At 42.3% G+C, this 26,952-nt stretch overlaps 1 protein-coding gene across 2 annotated transcripts in view; it reads right to left on the reverse strand.

Moving 5' to 3' along the window:
- Positions 1-16,475, reverse strand: part of BICC1 (BicC family RNA binding protein 1) — a 90,056-nt gene extending 73,581 nt beyond the window's left edge. Inside the window, exon 1 of one of the 2 annotated variants that reach the window (XM_059851162.1) lies at positions 16,231-16,475. In XM_059851162.1, coding sequence (XP_059707145.1) covers positions 16,231-16,432 — 202 coding nt within the window. In that variant the 5' untranslated portion in view covers positions 16,433-16,475. Of the gene's footprint in view, positions 1-15,372; positions 15,501-16,230 lie in introns of those variants that run through there. The other variant, XM_059851163.1, reaches the window with a different exon arrangement.
- Between the last annotated feature and the right edge of the window lie 10,477 nt (positions 16,476-26,952).

Below are 26,952 nucleotides of genomic sequence, written 5' to 3' on the forward strand. Positions count from 1 at the left end.
AGTTTGCAGAGACTGTGGGTCATTTTTATAACAAGCCTGTTTTTGCAGTTGAAAAAAGTCCATATACTCAGAGAAATGCAAGCCCAAGATTCAAACGCCACCTCCCGATACTGAAATCGAGATACTCTAAAAAACCATAAAAATATAAATACACAGACCTTATTTACTCTAAAGACAGTACATACCATCAATAGCACTTAATCATGAGCTCAAAAATAATACAGAATTATCAACTGCATGTAGTTTATTGCATAGATTCCATAGCAAAAGCATGACCCATCAGATGTGGCTCCAATCTTCACAATTCATGCTGTTCTTGAAATAAACATGACAGTATTGTGCTTCCTACTGTGCCAACTGTGACTTTATCCCTTAATTTATGCTTCTTCCTTCATGCTGTTTTTTACCAGTGCTATTTCAACTATTTGAGCTGCTCCTTTAAAACAAATTTGGCTATTGTTTGCTTTTTTTGGCACATTACTAGAAACAATGAGGCATTGCATAAAATTAGCACTAATTAAAAGGTATGGAGACCACTAGATTGTTCTGTAAGGACAAGCAGGTAAGTTTATAAACTACTCTTGTGGAGGAAAGGACATTTTAACAGCCAGAAGTTACAGTCAAAGAAGCTCACTAGACTCTGAAAGTCACTGCCTATCACAACCATACATAATTTAGAAAAAAAAAACCAAACCCAAACTACCTAGGATTAACAGAGGTGAAAGTCTGGAGGGTGTACGCCATCTCTGGAGTTCATAAGCCATTATTATTAAGACTGCCAAAAAAAGCAACGTTTCCTGTTTGCATTTTTTTCTTCTGTTTTGATTTTGGTTGAATTTAGGTATTCTGTTACAGCTCAACTGGATTTCACCATAAAATACTTTTCAGCTCTAAGTTTCTCCCTTGAAATCATGAGACACTGCTTGGCTACCACAAACCCACAGCTTTGGCAAAACCCATTTGCAGAAACTGATACAAATCCTCTCTGAAACGTAATGAAAAATAATCACCAAATTTAAGATCAGAGAGGTTTGTCCAGAAAAGAAAACTATTCTTCCATTGCTGAAGAAACAGCACCAGGGAGCTGAGACAGCTCAAGCACCAGTCCCCCAAGGCGTTCAGCTCACTTCAATCTCCATATTGCAGTAATTAACCAGCTCCTGCCAGAAACATCCCAAACCAGTCTGTATTTGAGCAAAAGGAGCTGACCTGGGCTCCACCTGCAGCAGTAACCACCACTTACAGAAGAACAAACAAGTGTCATTAGAGCACATTAAAAAAATTGAATTAAGAGTTATTTAACTTACCAGAAAAGGTGCTTTCCTCCTAAACACCTTCTTCACCTCTACTTAGGTCCTTAAAAATGTTGAGATATTCTCCCTTCAAATTCAGTAAGATTTAAATCATGGACTACCTCAAAAGAGAAATTGACTTTGTATTTCTGAAGAAAAAGAAATACAGCCCAAGAGCAGAATGTTTGAGAAGACAACATCACTTGGGACTCACAAGAGACCACAAAGATAATTATATTTTATAATTAGAGAACCATGTTTTCACTTGGGCTGATGTTAAACCCTTTTATGGATATAAAATTACTCAGGCATTACTAAGAGCACATTCTTACTCCTTTGATTGTTTAAATGGTGGAAGAAAGGTTAAATGACAACAAAATGCTAAACACTAAAGACTTTCAAGTGTTTCAGAATGAGAAGCTCCATTATAAGTTTACCATTATCTTCACACTACCAGGTAAAATCATCTACTTTACAAATATGTATATTCCCCCAATTATTTTTGAATCATTTGCAAGTAATTAAGATGAGTAAAACAGCACAACACCAATCCCTTACAAAGTGACTACACTCCTAAAGTCTCTACTGTTATCCAGAAGATTGAAAAATTCTTTTATGGCTGTGGCTCTTCTCTTCAGAAAAATGCAAATCCATGCAGACCAGCAACTCCACACCACGGTCCTCCAGATCACATCTTTAATGTGGAAGTCAACATGCACTGCAGCATCTAACTTTGCCTTAGTGCGGCAAACAAAATGTACCCAAATGCCAAACATCCCACCCATTCTGACACTGCCTCCATTCCAGTGAAGCAGGCCTGATGAGCAGGAGCAGCTGTTTGGGACACATATCACACAGAAAGAACCCATCCTGGGTAGGGACATAGCAAAACATCTACACCAAAGCCTACACTCAAATGTAATGCTCACCAACCATCTGTACTCTATCAGAAGGGGCAGTTAGCAGAGGATGGAAAAAGGCTGTGTTCAACCACCCCTGCAGGCTCCGAGCTCTCCCTGCCTGCCCCTGGCCTGCTCTCCCTCACATGAAGAGGAGCAGCCCAGAGTCTGGGCACCAGGTGCAGAAATGCTGAACGTGCTCCAAGTGATCTCGATCCATCACGCTGCTGGGAGAGGGGAGAACAGAGCTGGTGAGTGGTTCCTCCTCCTCTCCTCCCAAAAAACACTACAAACAGAAGGAGAGCAGGAGAGAGGCTGAACAGAAGCACTGAGCAGCTCCTCTCCCAAAAGCATGCCTGGCTGCTGTGCAATGTATGGGGAGATCCTTCCTGTGTACATCCAAAGCTACTGGACTTTAAAAATCCTCTCAGTCACGTCTCCCTTTGTCTCTTGGGTCCTGAGACTTCCCACTCTGAAATTTCCTATCTGTCTGAAAGACTTGGCTGTGCTGCCCTGCTCTACCCTCTGCTCTGGCCAGCCTGCAGGGGCAGTTGTGTCACTCTTTCCTTGAACTCAGCCACTGGCTGCTCCCACGCCTCACTCAGTCCTGAACTGGCCAGACCCTGCCACTGCTTGGGCAGGGAGGATGAACATTCCTTTAACTCACGCAATGCAGAAAGCAGGAGCAGGGGAGAGAGACACCACAAGCAGCCTCAGGCAGCACAGAGCTGTAGCATGAAGCTGACAGCACTTAATTCTTTTAACACATTATTAAAACCAGTCTTAAATTCTCTGCTGGCTACTCAAGCCTGGAGGGAAGGCAGTGCCAACAGAAGCTCTGCAGTAATACTGGAGAGACACCCAATGAAAAGATTCCTGTAAATATGCAGCTGATATCCTCTAAGAAAAAAAAAGTGTACTAGCATTTTACATTTTAATTGATTTGTATTATATTCTCAAGTCAAAACACCACTAATCCTCAGCTCTCTACATAAACACGGAAAAAATAATTCCAATGACATGTAAGCCAATTTAAAAAAACTTCAGTTGAAGGAACATGAGACTTGGTATCCCTTTTTCAGGATGAGTAGGCATATCCATGGGTGAGAAGTGCTATAGAGTGATGAAATATTAAATTAAATTAAATTAGATGGCCTTTGTAAAGGTAAAATTCATCTGTTGTCTAAGTTTGCATCTTTCAGGTGATAAATACCTAAAACTATACTTAAAATCCAGCAGAATAATCTTCTAACACTCACTTGCCCCAAACATTTACAGGAACACAGAATATAAAGTTTTGTAAATGTTTAAATACATACAAAACTTTGCAATACCCTACACTCTTTTTTTTTTCCACAGCTTAAATGATTCCTCATGTCTCAAACACTGGAATGACTTTTTTCATTTCTGCCAAGTCTCTGAACAATCTAAAGATGTCACTGAAGACCACTTAAAGTAAAAAACCTGAGTGCTGCTAAGCAACCCAGAAAACATCATTACATGTTCAATTGTTTAGTGCATTGAATAATTTTACACATATTGAGAGTCCATGTATTCTGCACTCTAATGATGGTAATGTCTTTCACACAGAGGAAGAAAAGACAATTCTGTAAAATATGTTCTTATTTCAAAAAGAAACTGCTTATAAAGAACTAAAGATTTGATCAAATTTATTCACTGTTTCTGCACATGGAACAGATTAGAAACAGATTCTCTCTTATCCACTATTTTATACACACTCCGGAAGCAAATTTACTAAGCAAAAACAGCACTTGTGTTTGTTTAACTAAAAAACTAAAGACATACCAGGATTCTTTTCCACTATATAAAACAGTATTTTAAAAGTGTATTCCACATCCAGACTCTTTAAATCACTGCTATTTTAACTGCTCCAGCAGCATATAAACAAAGGCCATCTAATGTAATTTAATATTTCACAACTCTATAGCACTTCTCACCCATGGAAGTGCTCACACATCCTGAAACAGGGACACCAAGTCTCATATTCCTTCAATGAAAAGGATTTCCATATCCCAGCAAGGGTGACATGCACGTTGTGTCATTGAAAAAAAAAAAAATCCACGTGTGTTTTTTCATTTAAATCTAAGTATTACATACACAGAAACATAGTTTTGAATACAGGTGATCTTAACCCCTTTCTGATCAGCACATGGCTCATCGTTCACTCATCATGGCTCTGCTCCACAGTGTAATGCTCTGCTCAAGAACTCCTTTACAACAAAGCTCCTGGTTTAATTACACTGCATTTTATACACCCTCATGGAACACAATCTCACCATAAAGAACATGGGGAAGATCCTAAGAAGACATCAATGTAACTAAACATAAAAATGTTTCACTGCATCACTGATAATAGACTTAATATTTATTTTGGAATTATGAATTTCAGTTTTCCATCTCTCAAGATACTTGGTTGTAAGTTAACAATCTTGCATATTCAACTGCCATAAATTTATTGCAGGCACCAACTGAACAGAACAGAGCCAATCAAAACAGACATAATCAAAGCCCTCCATTCACACAAAGTGATTTGCAGTAAGGTAAAAGGCATACTTGAAGGTTAAACCACTAATTCAGAGTGGTAACACAGATTCCCCAAACCAAAGTTTGCTTAAAATATATATAAAAAAAAAAAAATCACCTCTACATAGAATTAAAATATGTTTTATAAACAAAAAAGAAAGAGATGAAAATCTATTTAAAAATTTATTATATGTGGCAACCTTACCATGGAAATTTAGACTATCAAAACAATAAAAAAATTTAAAGGTTTGTATAGCAAGGTAGAACTAGAGACAATGTCAGAAGCTGATGCCCAGGACGTTCCATCTGCACACAAGGCAAAACTTCCTTACAGCGCAGTGACGGAGCACTGGGACAGCCTGCCCAGAGAGGGTGTGGAGCCTCCCTCCCTGGAGATGTTCCAGACCCAGCTGGACACAGTTCTGTGCCATGTGCTCCAGGATGAACAGGGAGGCAGGACCAGTGACCCCCTGTGCTCCTTTCCTGACCCACTCTGTGATGTGTGAGCTAAGAACAGCACAGAGACGTGTACATGTTCCAGAAAACAAAAGCAGAACTTCAAAACAACAGGATAAATCATTAGTGTTACTAACTTCCCTCTCCAGTTATCTTTTAACATTGCTTCCTTCAGACCAGATTTACTTGGTTTAATACTGATTTTCAGATATGTTGTACTGGAGACCATTTAGCTCAGCTTGATTATAAAAATGTTGCAAGTTAACCTCACAAGGAAATCTAGCCTAATTCCTTTTCAAGAACCTAGTTTAAACAGATGAAGCCCATGATCTGAGCTGTTCCACAAGCAGCAGAATGGTATTTTGGGTTTGTTCTGCTTGTCATCTCATCACTAGCATGGACAATCATTCAAGCTTTTACACAGACTTTCTGCCAAGTAAGTGAGAAAACACACAGCTCAATATTTTTAAGTACATAACTTGAACTTGCAGATATATTTCACTTGAATGATCTGGAATGAGGCTTTTTTCTTTCCTTGGCACTCTTTTTTTATAGTTTTTTGCTTTCAAAACCTCTGTAATATCTCAGCAGCCAAATCAAAATCCTGTGCCATTATAACTCTAACAAATAGAAGTTACTTTTGCAAGATAAAAAGCTGTAGAGAAGGGTTGAAAGTCGTAAGAGAATTATCAACCCATAGCTTCTTAACATGTTGGGCAGGCACACAGGAAAACAAACCAACCAACCAGAAAAACTCTTCTATGAGATGAGGGAGAATCATCTATAAAACCCCAGTATAATAAACATTCCTCAGCATCTACATACTGCAAGCCTGACCATCACCACAAAAGCACAATGATTGCTGCTTATATTTCCTCTAAAACCATTCTTACAGACTTGATTCATATCACATTGTTTTAGGGGAAAATGGAACCAAGATTTTGCAAAGCCTCCCAGACCTGGCTTGCAGAGAAGTTTAGTAAATGGAAAATGGATGGCTCATGCCTCACTTGCAGCTAGACATGTTCCCAACAAGTAAAAAACCAAAAGAGGAATAGGAAATCACTGTTTTCACACATTAATATTTGAGAAAAGGCTTCTCCATACAAGTTTATCAAGTTTTATACATAAGGAGTATTTTTCACAAGTTTCATTGCAACCTTTACACACCAGGCAAGGCCTGGAATTGCAACTGAATAGGGAATGCAGCTGCCTTGTGGCTGGCACCAGCTACACTGACCAGCTTCCTACCTCTGGGAAAAGGCTCAGCAGTCAAATCAGATGGGGCAAAGGAAAGCAAATTTTTAAAAGTCTCAAAGCAGTAAACCAGAGGATATTCCTTCCAGTCCAGTAAAATTTTTACCAGGTTACATTGGAGCCCTTCTAGAAACGGCAACAGCTAAAACACTTCGCTGCACACAAAACCATCACTTATCAAGGGCTAACTACATCTTCAGATGGCAGATTGTGTGGGTGTCCTGGAAAGCACCTCCTCAAGCCACCAGTGTGCCCCAGAAGTTCCCAGCCCTATAGGAATGGGACAAAATCTAATCTTTAAAGGTCTAGGATACATCAACCTGGGCAATTATTTAAAAAAAAAAAAAAAAATCTAAGCAATAAAAAAGGAGCTTTACTCTACAGCATTTATAAACTGTTGATTTCAAGATGCCAAATTCAAGACACAGCTCCTGGCAGCTGGCCATTTGGGAGGTAGTCAGAATGACTGGAAGTCTCATGCCTTTTAAATGCATCATCTATTATTGTCTTTCTCACCACAAGTGATACATTTATAAATACATTTTGTTAAAAACCTTTCACCCTTGAAGGAAAAGAAACTTAAAGAAAAAGTTATTTCCTGTTTGTTGTCACTCACATGTGCAAGGAAGACACTTCCAGGAAGGATAAATTGAGCAACATGTCCTTCTGTGGTTTACACAACAGAATCCAAGCAGTAGAGATAACAGGACTCTGCTCCAACCCCAGCTGCACTCCCAGGTCCTGTTTTCACAGCTTGCTCACATACCACCAGTAAGAACACAAAGCTCAGGAGGATGTGGTGTAACCCAAGGCACAGCATCCCTGAACTGCACCCTTGGGGCCAGCCAGGCCATGCAGCCCACGGGCAGCTCCCACTGCTCAGCCCTTGAGCACCCCATTAGTTTATCCCATCCACAGAGCAAACACTGAGAGAGCCCCAGCAAACCCCCCAGCAGGTGGGAGGCTCACAGAGACAACCACAGCTACATCCTTGTAGGACTATCATCTCAAAAGCTGCCTGAAGGCAGCAAAGCAGCAGCACTCACACGCTGCCACAGCAGATCTATGTCCTGGCCAGGCTGCAGGGACCCTCCAGCTGTGCTCCTGTGGGCCAGAGCACCCCAACACCACGATGTGCAGCCAGACACAGCCCCCAGCACCCCTCGTGTGCATGAGAATCAAGAGCTGCCCTGGCAGCTGCTGCCTGACCCAGCCATCATCTCGCCTTACTGCAGGGATCTTCTTGGGGGCCAGCACAACCAAATCCTACCAGGACTGCCAAAGGTGGGGTCTACAGACCAGTTTTCCCAGCAGATGTTTCTCAATGCCCTGAGGGAGGTGAACTGACCCCTAACTCAAACACAATTTTATCAACTATGGAGAATGCTTCAGGCTGCAAACTGCTACTTTTAATACTGGTATCTGATCAAGGATTTACCTAAAAATGTATTTTTAGTTATCTCCAATATCTAACATTAATAAACACTGTGCTTTAATGTTACAGTCCAATCTCAGATTTAGTATTTTTACTCAACTGAAATTGTAGTTAAGAATTCTTTAACTCCTTTGCTGTCCAAAAAAAGACAGCAGTGACCTCACTTTAGCACTGAACACTGCAAAAACTGGAAAGCCTCCAGATTTTATGGATTATTTCCTTTTCAGAAAAAGAAGAAAAGTCATAAGATGACATTTTTTTTCTGCTTGTCCCATCATTAGGCACCACTGAGAAGACTCTGGCTCCATCTGCTTATATCCTCTGACACACACAATTCATACGGTGTTCCCTGTGCCTTCTCAAGATTAAAGCTAAACAATCCCAGATGTCTCCGCCTCCCCTCCTGTGTCAGCTCTCCAGTCCCTCAGTAGCACTGTGGCCCTTTGCTGGATTTGTTCCAGAATGCTCATGCCTCTCTGCCTCTGGGGAACCAGGGCTGGACCCTGCACTCCTGATGTGTCTCACCAGGGCTGCACAGCGTGTCTGGCCTCAACCTCTGACAGTCTTCTCCCCTGGTCCAGCACTTTATGTTCCCTTTTGCTGAACTTCATGGAATTCCTTGGGCCACTTCTTCAGCTTGCCAGGGTCCCTCTCAATGGCTGTCCTCCATCTTCACATTCATGATTAATTTCTCCTTGCAAGCAAGGAAAAAGCCCAGCAAACCTGCTGTCAGTTCCTTGATCACCTGTCTGGAAGCTGTCACAAAAGCATTCCAGAAACCTCCTACATGGCTTGCGTGCTGCCAGGCTCTTGTCCCAGCAGAGAACAGAGGGGTTAAACTCCTCCATGGGGATCAACTGCGAACAGGAACCTCCCTCCAGCTGTTTGAAGGCCTCATGTGCTACTTCTTCCCACCCAGATGGTCTGTAGCAGCCTGTAAAACCACCCAGCACTCCTGAGCCTGCACTCTCAAATGGCTGGTGGTGTGCTCCAAGGCAGAGCTCCCTGCAATCCTGCCACTCCCACACATAAAAGGGCAACACCTCCTCCTCAGCATGCCACTGTGAGCACCCTACAGACCCTGTTGCTGAAGGACTCCAGTCCCCAGAGCTATCCCATCACACCTCTCCAGCCTCAGGGAGATTGCAGCCCTGCAGCTCCACCTGTCTGCTACCCACGCATCACCAGCAGGAGTTTCAGGGATGTACCACGCTCATGGGTTCCCAGTAAAGGTTCTCCTGGAACAGTCCTGCAGGCACACACCTATGGTGTGCCCTCCCAATTCCTGTGCCCTGATGTCTGTTACTTCATCAGAGCTGCACAGCAGGAAAAGAGCTAGGACAGAACAGTGTTGCTACATGCCCATCAACCTCTCCATGAAACTTGGCTTGCAGCAGAAAAATTACATGGAGTTATGCTACCAGGCAAGTGACTTATCCAGACACAGTATTATGGATAGATTCAGATTTGTTTTCAATCCCCTATCCATCACACCCATCTTTTTCTGTAGAGACATCATGAGTTTTTCCACCCAATATCCAAACCCTGCTCTCACACATGAGAGAACTCATTGATTACTCAGATTCCTTAGACTGTACTATCCAGTGAGATAACACTCTCACTCCGGAATGGTACTTCAAAGCATCAATAGAACTCCAACATGAAACTATTTATTCCAGTAAAGAGGATATCTCTGCAGATATCTTTACATAAATCAGCTATAAAAGTCACCGAAACATGAAGAGCTCCTTTGCCTCATGCAATACACTCATACTGCTCTGAGCCAGAGGCAAGAAACAAAAACAAAGACTGAACAGGAGCTAAGGTTATGTTCAAAGAATTGTATAAATTGCTAAAGTCAAAATTATTTTAGAAATTACCAGTGACTAATAGGTAGCATCTTAAAGAATAAAACCTTAAATCAAGTGCTTGTTCCTTCAGATAGCTTATTTGGTGTGGGCATTTTCTGCAGCTGAACTCCAGCTTGCGTAGTCGTACCAGTTTTTAAGCTCAAAGTTCATGGAAGTCACCAAAGAGTCTTCACAGCAAAAGTCACTACTGTAAAAATATTTTTTAAAAAGCTATTAGTTCTTGGACACAGAGGTTTGAAATTAAAGAAAACTAGCATGTTTCATTGTTTGAGAGGCATAAAGCCAAGAGCCTGAAATGAGTACTCAAAATAGGACATATTTTCCAGTGGAGGTAAAGATTACAATATAACCAACAGGAATGTGCAAGCCAGCAATACTTAACTCAGCAGCTCATGCCAAACCATGATAGTCCCTTGTACTACTTGAACACTGAAACTTGAGAAAGTGGTATTATTACAATTGTTAATAGTGGAATGCAAGAACTACAAGTCACACAAATTCATTTCATGTATTTATTTTTTGTAGAAATAGACTATTCAGCACTTTGGGGATTTGAAAACCTGACAAAGAACTTGGATTCTTTTTTCCTGCTACATATAAGTTAAAAACCAAATGTAAATGCTATTAGGAAGGTTCCAATTTCCCCACAACTATGTCCTTGTATAGGTTATGCTGACACATTACAAGGAACAAAATATAATAAAAACCACCAACAGAAATCTCACAATTTACTAAGAAAACCCAACATTTTCTTCCTCTAGGAAAAGCAACTGTGGTTAGGACCTACTAAAATAAAGAGTAAGATATTTCAGTACAAATCTGGTCATAGATAAGACATAGTTCACAACCCTTGGAGCTCCAAGAGGGACATGGGAACTGTAAACAGGAGTATAAATCACCAGCACTGAGTATTTTTAACTTCAGCTGCAAGCAAGGTGCACTAATTATTTGAAGCACCACAGTACACTAAATTTTGTTGTGCAGATTTCTACCACCATCACAAACACACAAAAAAATCCAGGGGAATATTAGTAATTGCTGCTTAGCCATTTAAACATAAAACCCCAAAAGAAGTTTAACATGGAACTTGCCCTCCCTGCACAGGCACCATCACAAGAACATTACAATTGCCTGTTAAGCAGCCAACTTGCTCAAAATTTCTATCTTCAGGATCCAGCCTCTAATAAAACCATTGTTTGTAGCACTCAGCAGAAGCCTGGGTTTCTTAGAATATCTGTCTTCTTTAGCACATTCCAATAAAAGTGCTTTTCCTTCCCCCCCACTCCACTTCCCCCAAACTTTGCCTGCCACACGTATCGATTTCTCATTCTCTGTAGATGAAACAAACCAGTGCAGAAGACTATGAAAAGTACTGAAGTAAAGTTTCCAACAGTTATGCATTAAGCAAGGAAAATATACTTGTTTAAACACAAGTTTCACCTGATGGATCAGCAAACAAAAGCTGGTTATCATTCAGACATCAGAAAGAGGCATTGCATAAGTACAATCAAGATCTGACAATGGTCTCTGGCTGACCTTTGGGCAAAGGAATGAACAATTTACAGTAAGTTTCATGTGGATTAAACCATGCAAAAAATGTCTGCTAAGTATTCGTGTCACCTCCCCCTAAGAAAATGAGGGGTTGTTTTGGGGAGAAAATGACTAGCTGAGCATTTTTCTAGCTCCCCATGACAGGCAAAGAGCACCAAAACAGGGAGTAGGATGGGGGAGAGCTCTCTCAATGCTGCAATGGCAGGACAGAGCTACACAAGAGCACCTCAGTGAGCAGCTTGCACTGACTGCTCATGCTGAATTACTGACAGCATTTTTGTCCTTCCTGCCTAGAAAGGAACCAGTGAGCCACCAGTGTCGTTAGAATTTACATGATTCCTCTAATTCTGGCCTACTCCAGCTGACCTGTGACACAACCAATACAGACAGCACCACACCACACAGTGCTATTTTCCAAGGTGCCCACCTGGTCTCAACACAACCTGCTCTGTGGATGAGCTTGAGAGCAAACTGGGTGCTTTTCAGGGTTTGCTGGACATGCAGGTCTGTGCTTTTCTTCATGTGTTTATCAATAAATAGGCAAATACTGAATTACCTCATATAGGAAAAAAAATCCCAAAAAACCAATAAAAACACAGAACAAAAAAAACCACCACCCATAAAGTTTTAGATCCCTGATTAAAATTACCCTGAGGAGTTCTCAAAATGAAAGATGATGTACTAAAAAATACAAAACAAAGTGAATAAATACAGAATTTTAACTAGCTCAGGTTTGTACTTTAATGAAAGAACCATATATAATATGGGCCCACACACCATTGCTAGATTTAGATTCTTATTAAAAACATCATGGATTTGTTTTTTTAGCAAACTACTATCGTGTGATAGTACATTATAAAGTCAAAAAGTATTTAACTGTGAGTGATTAAACCACACATACCACATAAAAAACCCTACATCTGCTAAAGAACATGACACAGAAAAAGGATTATTTGAAATGTAAGATTGGCATAACATTTTGTAACCAAGAATGAGACACACCACGTAAGCAAAAAAAGGTGATGCTTTCTTTGGTTTGGGGTTTTTTTAATGTTCATGGCCAACTTGTCTAAGCCTACTGATTGCTGCAACATCAGCTGATAGATTATACTTTTTAGACAGCTTTTCTAAGTTTACTGTTCTGCCTCTTTACAATAATATTCAGCTCCTATGGTAACAGGTACTCACACGCTAAGTAAACCATCCCACAATATGAAGTCACCTGAGCATTAATCAGAATTTGTGCAGAGCAGCTGTAATTAATTGGGCTACTAGGAAATACCATCTTCTGTCACTGCTGAAAAGTTGATCTGTTCTACTCATATTGGCCTCCTAGAAAAAAAAAAAATTATTCTAGAAGTATCTGTTCACCAAGAAACTGATGAAGACATAAGGCATAAGAGAACTTACACCCCACTGTAAAGACTGAGATTTGTTTATGGGACACAATTCCAGTCATCTAGGTTCAAGTAATGAAACAGTCAAACAAAGAAGATGGACACAAGGAAAAAACTGTTCTTATTTGCAAGGGGTTTATCACAGCTTTTGCAGTTTCTGATATTCCAAACAGAACCATTCAGGAAATACCAATACAATTATTTTAAAGTGGGGAGAGGAAAAACAACAACAACAAAAAAAAGGTAGCAGAAGCATCCTCAAATCTATCAAAAATTTTTGACACCAAGTCAGATTTGATTTCTGCTTCAGATACAACTGGTAGCAAACTACCTGCACCTCCTCTTTTTTTAAGGACAGCTATGGAATTCTTGCTACAACACTTACTGCAGTTACTCTGTATCTCACAGGGAGGTGCCCCAGTCCCCCCAGGAGCTGCAGAGGCTGATATTCCCAGGTGAGCCTTGCTGGGATCAGCCCTGGCCCTCAGGAAACTGCCCACAAACTGTGGGAAAGATGAAAATAACCACAGCACATCTAAAACTCAGCAATGCAAGAAGTAACAGAAGCACTGAGCTGAACATAGAGCTGCTGTATATTCTTTCTCCCAGGTAGTTTTTCTTACATTTCACAATTAGTACAGTAAACAGCAGATGTTGATGAGCAAAAAAAAAACCACCAAGGCACCCCCAAGCAAGAATGAGAACATTTCCTGATAAGTTCCTTCAACAGATGCTCCTCCAAACTTGGCTGTAAAGATAACTGAACTGAAGATGATACATTTTCACTCTTCCATAATATAAGAAAGGTGTGATGATTACTAGACAATATTCTAAGTTTTTTAATAATTTAAAAAGTAACTTTCCCAAATGTAAACAAGCTATCTAGTAAAAGGAAAAGAGGAGCCTTTAAGCATCTAATATGAACAAAATGCTGTATTTATACCAGCCTGAAATTTTAAAAAAGGCGTCAAAATTGGCTAACTTTTGGAAACAAGAAATCTGCTCATCATCACTTGGATTGAAAATATGTTTCTTTTCCATGATGCAATTTCTGCATATTTTAAGAACTTCCAGTAAAGGATCTTGTATTAGAAACCACAGGGAACACAATCCTATGAATTATCTAACTGGAGTTTGTTCCTGGAGATGATTCACACTGCTTCCTTTCAATTGTCCCTTTCTTAATAGGGCAAGTCAAAGCTTCACTCCCAAAAGATAGACACAAACAAAAGGTGAGGAGGGTAGGAGAAGTCAAAAAATGAAATCAAGTTTGGCTTGTAACCAGCAGCATAGCTGACTGAATTTCTGGGTACCAGGTACAGATCTGGCTTCACAATGCTTTCCCTGGCAAAGCTGCTTGGTGCTTGAGGTTCTTGTAAGTCAAGAGATGAGACAAACACTTGTAAAGCACAGAGAGGAAACTGAGAGGGCAGGGATAGAAACCGACAAAATGTTTACCAAACAGTTTGGTTTTCTCGCAGAAATAACTATGTTTGCTTCTTGCTTCCTAATAAACAGTTTTTCATTAACAGTAAGCCAGACAGCTCAGATTTTCACATAAAGCCACTTATTTCCAAGTCCAATATAAGCTTTCTATCAGAAAAAGGATAACTTTCCTTTCTGTGGATAGTTATACCCACAAAGGATATACCTCTCCACAAAGGAAAGGCTAACAAATCCTCCTCAAACCATCACCTGAATGTTCTAGACAAGGCACAACAGCAACCCCACATCAAAAACCAGGTAGTATTCTGCTTGTATTTACTCACTGTGCTCTATCATTCATATACTTTTTACTACTTTATTCTTCTTACAAAGGTAAGAAGAAATAAATAAAAATAGAAAAAGGAGCAAAGAAAAATCTTACATATTGACACTGTCTACTACTGGGTCACACAACCTATAGAGTATTTGTTTTCTGCTTGGGAGCTTTGTTTACCCCTTCATGCTTACTACCTCAAGCAGCAGAGGAAAGGACTGTGTGAGAGATGAGAAAATGAAAGTTTATTTGGCTACTAGAGGAAAAAGGTAAGGCAATCTTCATCCTCTTACAGAACCCGAATTTCTGACCCTTCTCTACCACTTCTTACACAGAAATACCCATGTGGTTTTGGTTTTCAGACACTTTTGATGAGCACATCTTTAAAAATAGTTGTTGCTGCTCTGTTTCTCCAAATTCCTTTCTCTTTACTGCATTACATAATGAGATTTTTCTACTAGCTCTAAAGTATTAACTGATTAAAGATTAACTCACCCCCAGGAGAGACCATCTCAATTAAAAAAATTCCAATCATTGTAGTCACCAAGTCAAACCGCAGCTCTTCAGTGACCAACCCAACTCACCAGCTGCTGCTCTCCTGCTTGCTCCCACAGCCTCCCACTGCTGCAAGGAGGAAGGCAGGTGCCCTGACAAGGGATGCTCATGTAGGGAGCACCTAAATCTTCCAGTAAGTGACCAAAACGCCTTCTTTGTGACATGTCAGGTAAAACATTTGTCAAGGGTTTGTTCTGAAAATGTACACAAATAAGTGAGTTACCATGTTAGTGTAACATTAAATGTTTACAAAACAGTAGATCCAAAGGAAAAAGAGCCCTCTTGACACCAGCACCGTCTCTTCTTGTTGATCCAGACACACCCTTAGATTTGACACTGTAAGGCCTGAAACTCACCTCGGTTCTCACGGGCTCCTCAGACCAGACAGCTGGGAACACCCCGGGGGAATGATATCCCGCTCAGCAGCATCCTCAACTGGTTCAAACCCACTCATGTGCTCTTTAGCAACAAAACCAGCAATTACTACTCCTGTTTGGTCAAAAGCTGCCTATGTAACTTCCACTGAGAGCAGATAATTCAAAACATACTGGATAAAATATGTAGCCTCAAGGAAAGAAGAAACCTTAAAAAAAAAAACCAAAAAAAAAACCCCAGACAGCGGAGCCAAGGGCCGAGCGGGTCCCACGGCAGCGGCGGCCGCTGTCAGCCCTGCGGAGCCATCCCCGCTCCTCCGGCCGGGACGCCCGGCTCCGGCGGCTCCCTGAGAGCTGGGCTGTTCCTCGAAAGCCGAGAGCCCGCAGCGCCCTGCCCGGGCGGGATGTCACCTTCTCACCGACGGAGGGAACTCCGAGGGACAGGGACCCTCCGAACCACAGAGCGCGGGACGAGCCCCGGCGGGGCCGGGCAGCGGCACCACCCGGCCCGGCCCCAAGCGGCATCTGGCCGCCCGGGCTGGGGGCCGGGGAGCTCAGCTCCGCTCCGGGGACACAGGGAGCCGCTTCCCCGGCAGAGAGGGAGCAGCGCCGGCCCGAGAGGCCACGACAGCGCCCGGAGCAGGGACCGGCCCACGGGGCTCCCGCCGACCCGGGCCCGCGTCCAGCGCCCGGGAAAGGGACTGACAGGACGGGGCTCCCGTTCCGGCGGGGAAGGGGGAGCCAGGACACGGCACGGCGGGGACCGGGGCCCCTCTCGCGCCTCCCGGCCGCCGCCACCGCCCCGCGCCCCCCGGGCACCGCCGCCGCTCCCGCCCTCACCTTGGAGCATGGCCTCCAGTTTCTTCCTGTCCACCCGGAATCGCTCTTCGCCCCACTCGGGGCTGTGCAAGGGCCGCGGCGGCCCGGCCGAGTCCTCCTCGGAGCCGGGCGCGGGCGAGTCGGCGCTGCGCTCGCTGTTGGAGCCCGGGTCGGAGAGCGGCTGGGGCAGGTACCCGCTCAGCGGGTCGCACTGCGCCGCCATGGCGCTGCCCGGCGGCCGCCGCCCCGCGCCCCACTCGGCCGCCTCCCCGCGGGACGCTATCTGCCCCCAGAGCCGCCCGGCCGGCGCATCCCAGCCGCCGCCGCACCGAGCCCCGGCGCCGCCCGCCTCTGCCCGCGGCTCCCCGCCGAGTGAGCGCGGCCCCGGCCCGGCGGCGTCCGCGGCTCGGCGGCGCCCCCAGCCCGCCCGCAGCCCGCACAGCATCCCCACCTCCATTGGGCCGCCGCCCGCCGGGGAGGGGCCGGGGATATCCCCGGCGGGAGGGGGCAGCGCCGCGGCCCCGGAGGAGGGCGGGGAGGCACGGGGGGAGGGCAGGGGAGGAGAGGGGAGATGCCACCGCCCCCAGCGGCACCGCCCTCTCCTCCGGGTGCTGGGCCGGGGTCTGTGCCAGCCGGGGTCCCCTGCCAACCGGGATGACCCTGCCAGCCGGGATCCCGCCGCATCCGGCGACCCCCGTTCCTGAGAGCGGGTCGGCAGCGACCGTGCGGTGCTGGGCGACACACAGGACAGGCGGGTGGCGGTCCTGAGCCGCGCCGTGCCCGGAGCCGATCCCGAATCGCGCCGGTGAAGGCGGCAGGGACCAGCTGGCCGAAAGTCCTGCAGTCCCTGCGTGGTGCCACGGCTGGCACATCCCCTCCCGCCGGGCAGGGCCCCGAATCCCCGCTCGGACGTTTCGCTGCACGAAGCCTCGGGACGGAGAAGTGCCTTGTGCTGCTGTACCTCAAGAGACTGGGTTACGCATCCCTCACCTTCCAGCAGAACTGCATTTACCCACACCCAGAATCCCAGCTGGATGTACCCCGGCACAGTTCACACCACTTTGCACACAGTTGGAGCCCAGAAGCACGCAGTGGTGTAGAGGAAACATCAGCATGAGCTGCCTGGTGGCCGTGGTGGCATTTTGCTGTTCCCTCAGCCGGACACTGCCCGGGAGGCCCATCACTGCCCAAGTGTGACTGTCCAAATCACCTGGACAAAGAGTGAAGCACGAACACCCCACTCTCTTTGGGTCTGTCTTGTTTCTTCTGAATCAGAGAAATCATTTCTGACACAAAATGTTACATACCACACACTCCAACAAAAGCTTTCTGCTTCAACTGATCAGTTTTCTGCTGTTTTCCAGTCTGCTAGATAGAAGATGATCCAGCAGCACTGGGTCTGGAATCCCACAAGATATCCTACGCTGCAGAGCTGCAGCATCCATGCATTTCTGGTGGCCAAACCAGGTTACTGGATGCACTCTGGATGCCAATACAAAAATTACAGCTGATGTGACAGTGACCTCACCTCATTGATAACATCAGCCTGAAGGACCATGCTAACATTTGTGAGGAGATTTGCTGGTACTCCAGGTAGATCCAGGGACCTGCACTGTGCCCAGTCTCAACATGCGCTCGGTTTTACAAAGTTCCAGTTTGGGATTACTGAGTCTTCATATATTTCCCATGTAGTTCCATGACAGTATGAATTCTACAACACCCAGGATTCCAGTTGTGCCTTATGTGCATGGAGTGAGGCCTCTGTGAAGGCTAGCCAGCAGCTTGCAGGTAACAACATACTGCTCACAAGGTCCTCTAATACTTCCCATGGCCCCAAGAAATAAAGAGTCTAAAGTCAAAAACACTAGAACAAGATATGAATGTAGGTCTTGAAAACAGTGCAATCTCCCTTTCTCTTAATATTTTCTTGTAGTGTGATCTCGCTACAGTTATGTGGGGCAGTCTCAGGAAAGACTGAAAGTTTTTTCCTTCCCAGTTGAGAAGCTTGCAGTCATCAAACACTTTTTTTTTTCTTTTTTTTGGTAGATGGGAACCTGAAATTCAGCGAAGTGTGCTTGTGCTGCCTCTCCCCAGAGCAACACCAGCTGGAGTTGTGTGTCTTCTAGATGCCTGTGTGTCTTCTAGATGCCAGGACCTGTCAGTTGCACAATCCAAATGTTCACAAGTGATGAGTGTTGACAGCACCAGTTACAATCCACCACGGCTACGGGTGCTTAGCTCCCCTAAGCAAAACAATTATTTGGGTATTTTCCACTCATAAATTAGTGAGATTTACAGTCAGAGATTCTCAGTGTAGGAAGTCCAGGAGGTGCCTTTCCTTGTGCTTTATCCATTCCTGCAATACAGCACAGAACAGAAACCTTCTTTCTCATCAGTTAGTTGAACCCAAAAGCAATCCTTTTTTCAGTAGCCATAAAAATAATATAATCAATCAAAGACCTCTTAAAAATAATTTTGTCCGCAGTTTAGTTTTTATTCGCTGAAAAGAACCCTTTCTTAATGTGCTTTTAGATTAAAAAAATAAGAAGTAAAATCTTTGATTTCCTACTGAAATCCATATAAATGCTTTTAAAAGGATACAGTCATTAGGCATTATTATTGGTAGTTAAATTCATACTCTACCACTTCAATTGAACAAATGACATTTTATTTTCCTAGTATATTGCAGGGGAAGAATAAAATTCCTGTTACACAGAAAACTTGAACTAAGTAGAAAAACACATTTTTAATGGCTACATACTATTACATGTGGATAAAATTGGGGAAATGGGTGGAAGTTGGCAGATACAAGATCAAGTGGCTAGAAAGAACATCAGCTGAAGTTGACTTTGGCATATATAATTTATGTTGGACATTTTTTCTGGGCCCAATAGCTTGATCAAAGAAAAGAATAACAGGATCTTTCTCATTCTGGTGTACCATGTCTATTTTGCTACATTCTCTGCCTTCTTTTTTCATCCTGGTCTCTTTCCCTCACCTCACACTCACACACACACACACACACACACACTCACACACACATATAATATCTGCAAATCTCAGAAAAAGCATGACTGAATAGGAGAAAGTTTCACTGACACACTCAGCCTCTGCACAGAGTCCACCTTCACTGGGGTGAAATAGATCCTGGAATTTAAAGGAACTTCATGAACTGGGTGATCCACTGTAATAAGTCTCACATGTTAGGGGCTGCACAAAGTCCCCAGACCAAGAGCAGTGCAGGATCTCTCCTGGGAAGGGTGTGGATCTGCCCTTGGCTGGGGGATGAGAAATTAGAGTCACCATGCAGAGAGCATCACTGGATGTGCTCAGGTCTGCTTTGGGGCTGCTCCTGGTGCATGGGGCTGATGGCTGGGTGTGTCTGCACTGCACGGGCCCAGGAGGGAGAAATTAAATATAAACAAAGAGTCAGACAGTGTAACTTACCCTGAATACAGCCCAGTCTGTATTGCAGAGCTTGCATTTATTTATTGTTCTTGATCTCAAATTTCTCTACCTCACAGTACCAGGATGAAGGAAATTGCTCTTTTCTGTAGTTCCCTGAGGTGGGTGCAAAAAGAGTGGTTTGGAAAGCTGCAAAGTGAGGGTGGGGAAAGAGAAGGTGGCACACAGATTCTTTCATCATCTGTATCTAGAAATGCTTTTCTAGAAGGAGTGCTAAAGCTGGGGTTTGTTATTTGGGATAGTTTTGTTGCTGGTGGAAATTAATGCTGGTGGTGTTTTGAAAGGACTTATTGCATTCACTTACAGAAGCAAGAGCCTATAATATTTTGTCTTTCATAATGTTATGCCATATTCCCCATTTGAGTCCAAATAACTTAAATTTATCAGAATAATATAATGTGGCCTACTGTGTTCTAAAGTATTGTGCAGCCACCAGCAAATAAATAAAACATCTTCCATTACAAAAATGTTTCTACCCCTAGAAATTCCACAGATAAATTATTTTTCTTAAAAAGGGCAGAGAGATTCTGACGCATCTTTTTAGTGATACAGATTTATGGAACCATAACACAAAAAGATTGAAAGAGATAACAAAAAAGGTTATCTCGTTCATCTCCTAACTATGCTGAGTTCATTTCTGATAGATATTTGTTTATTCACTCCTTTACAATTTCTAACGATGAGGTCTTGATGACCTATCCAGGAAATTCCTGTGTTTCACTTACCATCAAGAAGTATTTTCTCCCTTTAATAAGTAACTTGGATTTTTCTGCCTGCAACTTAAAGCTTTTGTTTTTTTTATAAAGTTTTTAGCTATTCATTCAATGTGTCCACCGTGGACACATTGAATGAATAATTTCTTCTTTCTATCAGACTTTGGTGCTTATAAATACATTTATCAAGCATTGATTAATCTTTAATAGTTACCTTCATTAAGCAAGATACTCCTAAGTCTTTCAGCTCCTTCTCAGAGATCGTATTTTGTGTTGGTCTGCAACAAAATCTTTCCATTGTGAGCTACATCCTTCTTGAAATACAATCACAAAACTGGAGGGAGTACCCCAGCTGAAGCCTGACAAGTGCTGGGCAGGACTGCATGATCTTACCAGCTGCCTCACAACTTGTACTCCTGAATATTCATTTTTATGTACTGCTTATCCTGTCTGCGTGGCTTGTGTTGATGTACTGTAACCCCCAGGTCCTTTTCTGAAAATACCATCATCCAGCTAATAGTTCTTTGGTGCATTTTGCTCTTGAGTACTGCTGCTCAGAATGTTCTCCTGGTCTTGTCCCAAATGAGTTTGATCCTGGTTTTTCTTAAAGATTGTGTTCCCCGGTTTTTTGACATCTATTTACACTAATGCTGTACTTCTGCAGCTTCAGTTTTTTCACCCCTCAGAGCATACTTTCAGTTTTCTCATAGATGAAACACAGAACAGATGTGGGCCCAGGATAGAATATCTGTCTGTTTTGATACATCCTTCCATCCTAATGGTCACAACTGTCCTGTGTGGGGATGCTTATTGCGCATTTTTATGTCATTGACAACTTTTGCTGGTTTTTATGGGAATGTTACAGGAAATGAGATTTAACTCTGCTGAAGTCCTGAGTTATGGAAGCAGCTGCAGACATTCCTGGTTTGTTACAGTAGCACATTAGTCTAGTAGGATTTATTCTTGTCACAGCTATACTTGCTGTGCGTGACTCTTGTTATTAGGTTACCTATTCCAGTTACCTGTTCCAATTACTTCTTTTACTCTAGAGTATTTCTGGGAGAAGAAGTTAAACTGACTAGTCTAGAATTTATTGGTTCCTTTCCTGCCTTTTTTTACAGACAGTCACTATATTTGACCTTTTTCTGTTTTCTGGTACCTCACCCATCACCAAAGAGAGTCATTAATGGTTGTGAGAATGAGCAGAGAAATAAATATAGCCTTGGTGAACCTTGCAGAAAACCACTGGATCTCAGCTTAAAAGTCTCAGTGATCACATATGAGGTGTTAACATTTGGTAACATCCAATGTGCTGTATAACCTTATATATACACAGTTATTTATTAGAACCATGCAGTTTTAAACATCTTAATCTCTGGAAGATTTTTCAACAGATGGATTATGTGGACCTTGTCTTTTCGGAAATGTTAGGAGAATTGGAAACAAATGTACAAGGCTCAGAAGCCCAGGAATTTTCACTCTTGGAAATGGCATGGGTGCTTCCTGGCAAGAGCAAAACCTGTCTCTTTTGGCTCTCAGAAGCAAAGCCATAGTTCACATTCTAAATCTAATTAGAAAACACTATAATGAGAGATTTAAATATTACCAATTAGAAAAAGAACACTGATATTGCCTAATTTGTAAGAAGAGTAATTGATGAATAAGAACAGGAATTAGAATTGAATATGGCACTCTAAAGAACCAAAAAGGATGGGAGCAATGATCCTGCACTGGGAATCTCCTTGTCATGTCAGATGTCAACATCATACATTGCTGTCAAAGGAACTGCATTACTAATCTATAAATAAGGAAAAATTGGTTTCTAATCTAAATCCTGAACTTGTTAACCATGTTCTTTCCTTTATTAAGAACAAGAAAGGCTCTCTCGTCTTTAGAAGCCCCTGAAAAAAAGCTTTCCTGGATTAAGAAAAAATATTCCTGTTTTGAAAGTTGCCTCTTTAGACTGTAATATTCACAGGTGATTTTAAAGTGTTTTACACAGTTTCTATTCCACTCACATCAAATGTCAAACAGGAAAAAGTGGTTTCATTGAAGGAGAGGGTATCTGAACTAAATTCTGATAAAAGTTTAGAAATGGAATAAATACTTTGATTTAAAATAAATATATACTGAATTAGTTTTTCTCTGTTTCTTCCAAAACTAATGGAAATAAAATTACAGAGAGGTAAAAGTGTTTTCTGGATTCATATTCCAAATGGATCAACTTTCTTTATTAGAAATATTCTGGTTATTTTTCTTTCCTATTACTGGGGTATGATGTAGTGTACATCTTTCTTAGCATCCTGCATAGCTAAAATGCTGCATTTAACAATGATGCATTTCAAAAAAATCTATTCTTCTTTTTGTCTCAATAGATAAGATTTACTCAATTATTGTAGCAGTCCCTCAACTAAGAAAAATCTCCTTTACACTGCAGAGGTTCCTTCAGTTTCTCAAGACTTTCATATTGTATATAATGGCTGAAGTTATTAATGTACTTCCCCTTCAGCAGTGAAGGCTGATAACTGCTGAGATTAGCTCTGGGGTCTCTATCAGAAACTGAACGAAAAATGGGATGGAGGATTTCTTGTTTTGCTTTGTTTCTTTCATGCAGGTTTAATATGTGGCTTCATTATTATAAAATTGCTTGCTCTTGGTAAGTCACTAGTCTGTAAAAAGCACCTGGATTTATTTAGTACTTAGAACATGGTTGTTTTTATTTCTCACAACTATTCATCCTTGAGCCCCGGGAAGCCCCTCTCCTGCAGCTCCAGGGCTCTGGGTGTAACAGGCTTTAATTGCCCTGATCAGCCCCACCTGGGCTGGGTCCCACCCACACCCTCTACCCATGGCCACAGAGCTCCATTTAAGCTTGGCCCTGAGCTCCTATCCTGGTTTGAGTTTCCCTGGTTCTTAGCCTCTTGCTCTGTCTTGGTTGGATGTTGGTTCTGGGTTGTAGGTAGGTGGTTCCCTGTCCTGCCTTATGTTGTTATCACAGGGGCTCCCTGGATGGGTCTTTCACTTATTGAGTTTTCTTCTTCCTTTTTGTGTGTGTGTGTGCTTTCCTCTGCCCAAGGCCCAAGAATACACTGGGGAGTATTTGAGCCATTAGAATGCATTGGTAGGTTTTATATAATTGGGTGTAGAGACTTCTTTCCATTTGCTCTGTTTAAATGAAGGCATGAAAGGCTACAGTGGTACAGCCATGTTCCTAAAGGCTTGCTGCTCATCTGTAGGGGTTTTATCAGAATAGCCACAAAACATTGGGCTCACACCTGGAGCCTTATATGGCTTTGAAGAACTTAGGATGACAACTGAACTTCAATGGTTTCTGTTAGGCAAAAATGTAGTTGTTTCAATGAAACAGATAAATCTACTCTAATAGAGCCATGGTTTCTTCACACAGCACAATTAAAACCAGGAGTAGAAGAGGAGCACTGGCAGTTCCTACTATCCTGAAGACTGCAGCCAAACCAGCAAAGATTTAAGGAAATGACTCACAGTACTCACAAGAAAGAAAAATATCATAGTAATGGCAAGGAAAGCTAGGTTAATGTAACCAAACTGTTCAAGTCAAGTTTACTAGCCCACAGAGGCAGAGGCAGGAAGCACTGAAAGGAGTGAATAACATTCCTAAAACAAGTCTGTAATAGTGTTTTGTCAGGTCAGTGACTGTAAATGTCCAAGAACTCCAGTGGACATGTAGGAATACATTTTGCTCTTGGATGCTTTTACACCAATATGTTGTAGTAAATGATTTTGGACATGAAACAGATAAAGATTTGATCCAAAGATCTCAGAATGCCTTTTGATAATGCCATCAAGCATGTGCTTCAGTTTGCCTAATTAATAGCTGAGTCTCAAAATACTGGTATGCTAATTCTTAAAGAGTTGCTGTCAAAAAAAAAAAATCCTGTGCTTTAGGGGTTTTTTTTGGGCAAATGTTTATACTGCCCTTAAAAAAAAAAGGGTTCCTCTAAATGTGCTTATTAGCAAGATGAATCATGTAGGAATGCTCTCTATCCTATGCATGAATAGGCTACAAAGAGTAAAGAAAAGCCTGAGATTCCAGAAGATTCTGTGACATTTCAGAATCATCTGAAATGCTATATTGTAGTGTTTATGTCTAAAGTTAAGCACTTATTTTAATGATGCTCTTCTGGAATAATTGTTCTTGCCTTCAGCAGGCTCTCCAGTGTGCCAAGATAGCAGGGCTGCCTGACTGAGAGCCTTTTTTTTTTTTCCTAAAAAGGCAGTCAGCTGATGACAGGATGATGGTAATGGGCACAGGATAGCACACAGTCCTGAATGGAGTTTATTCACAACATGATCCCTTAAGGGTGGTCATTTACTGTAGCACTTATACAGGTAGAGTGTTACCTTTTCCTATGGTTTAGTCTTCCTGCAAAGCTGGGACAAACACTAGGATTAAAGTAAATTGGCTTTTTTAAAAGCATTGTTTGGAAAAGTGTCTGGCTGGAACTGTCAGTCACAAGTCCCATAGGTGTAAGGTATAAAGGTGTCTCTACAGCAGGTGTGAAGTGGAAGTAATGCTGTAAATTCATTATTGAATGTACAGCTTGCCTACATTCTGTGTGAATGCCATGCTGTTTAAGCTGGGGCAGTCACCAGAGCAGTTTCAGGTATGTTTTCTATAGCAGTCTGAGAGGCTTGGATGGCTTCAAGGTATGTGGCTTGCTGCACTGTCACAAATGCCAAAGTATGGAGCAATATTGTGCTTTTCTGGAAGCATATTGTACTTCTGTATGTGGTTTTAATGCACAGCTCTGCATGGACGAAATGCAAATCCAACAGTCTTCATTTTGGTCCTAGTACATGCACTTTAAATGAGAAGAATAACTAACTTGACTTGGTTAACCCTAGGGGAAGGCCTTTTAATTATTAACTTGAGTAGTTGTGGGAGTTTTGCACATTTTGCTCTAAGAATGTTTTGCTGAAATGGGCCGAGTGTGTCTTATCTGACTCTGTTGGGATATTTAAAATAAATCTTTTGAATCTAGTAGAAAAGCACTGGCTGAGAACATTGAGGTAAATCAATCCAAACAGGTGCAGCAGGGATTTCAACTGACAAGAGCAATGCTCTTCCACACAGCCCTCGTGCCTGAGAAGGAGCTGCTGGAGTTAGGGAAGAGCATTGTGATTTTTGCAGAGTGATGTAAGAGCAGGGAGCTGAGGGATCTCAGTTATGAGGTGTAACTAAGAATATTGCAGCCCAAGGGATTCTGCACAGGTGCTGTGTTCCAAATGATGCTCCCTTAACTAATCTGTACCTTTCCTGAACCCATTTTCTGTAACCAGCTGCACAGTGCTGGAGTGGCAAAGGGCATACAGGGCTTGAGGTGAGGGAAGATGAAAGGTACTTGATCATGGTGTAGGGAAACAAAATCAAAAAATACTATACAACAGACAATCCTCCCCCAGTGGTTGAACAGCTAATGCAGTGATGCTGAGCACTGATGTAGAGAGGAGACTTCCTGAACCTCCTTGCAGAGTGTAGTGGTCAAGAGACAAACCTGTCCTGTCCTGTGCCTCAGGAGGTGAGGGAGGGCAGGGTTCAGACACCTAAGGATACCACAGCACCAATTTTTGGCCAATACCACCAAGCCATGGACACATATATTTATTGGTATTTTATATATATTATATAAATATATTATATTTGTATATTTTTATATTTATATATCATTATAAAAATATTTTTATTCGTATTTTTCTATGGACAAAACTGTTGTGAAGTAGCTCAGGCTGGCTGATTGTGTATGCATACCTTGATGTTAGGATAGCTGGATGGTTGTGGACAGTGTGTGGGATGATAAAGAAAGGCTTTGTTCACTGGGGTGCTTAAGCCTGGCTTCATGTGTACAAACAAAATCACCAGAATCAATGGGCTTAATTGACTGAATTCATGTGTCTGCTTGATTCCTGCTGGAAGGGAGTGCTCCTTCCAGCTGTGGCATGTGCAAAATGCACTTCAGGAGGAGAAAGCAGGTTCCCCTACAGCATGGCATGAGAAGGAGATTAAAACTTGTATTTGTCTGTTATACACAAGCCTGAAAGAGACAAAGCATGACAAGTGGAACATAACATGCAGTGAGGAATAGGGTTTTGGAAGGTGGATTGTTTCCCAGTTAAAAATAGGTGTTTTAATTGGGGTACAGTCATTTCAACACTTTTCCCACACTTTAGCAGGAAAAAGCTGTATAAGGATACTTAGGAAAATCTGTTGGCTACTAATACTATTAATCAGTATTTTTCCCTGTATTAATTAGTATTTTTCTCTGTATTAATTAGTATTTTTCCCTACTTTTATTAGTATTTTTTCCTATATTTATTATGGTTTTGAGGCAGCTTTGTCAGTTAGATATCATTACCATCCTGGTGAAAACTCATTTTTCTCTCATGGAGCTGATAAAACAATAGCTAATCATTGAAAAGCTTCCATGTGCTCACACCAGGTTAAGTTTCACAAGCAGCATTCCTAGGCCTTAGAAATGAGCTGCTGTGGCACTGTGATTCCTGAGCTATGAGAAAATGTTTTCTTTGG

The sequence above is a fragment of the Haemorhous mexicanus genome, chromosome 7, assembly GCF_027477595.1.
Source record: "Haemorhous mexicanus isolate bHaeMex1 chromosome 7, bHaeMex1.pri, whole genome shotgun sequence".
Taxonomy (NCBI): domain Eukaryota; kingdom Metazoa; phylum Chordata; class Aves; order Passeriformes; family Fringillidae; genus Haemorhous; species Haemorhous mexicanus.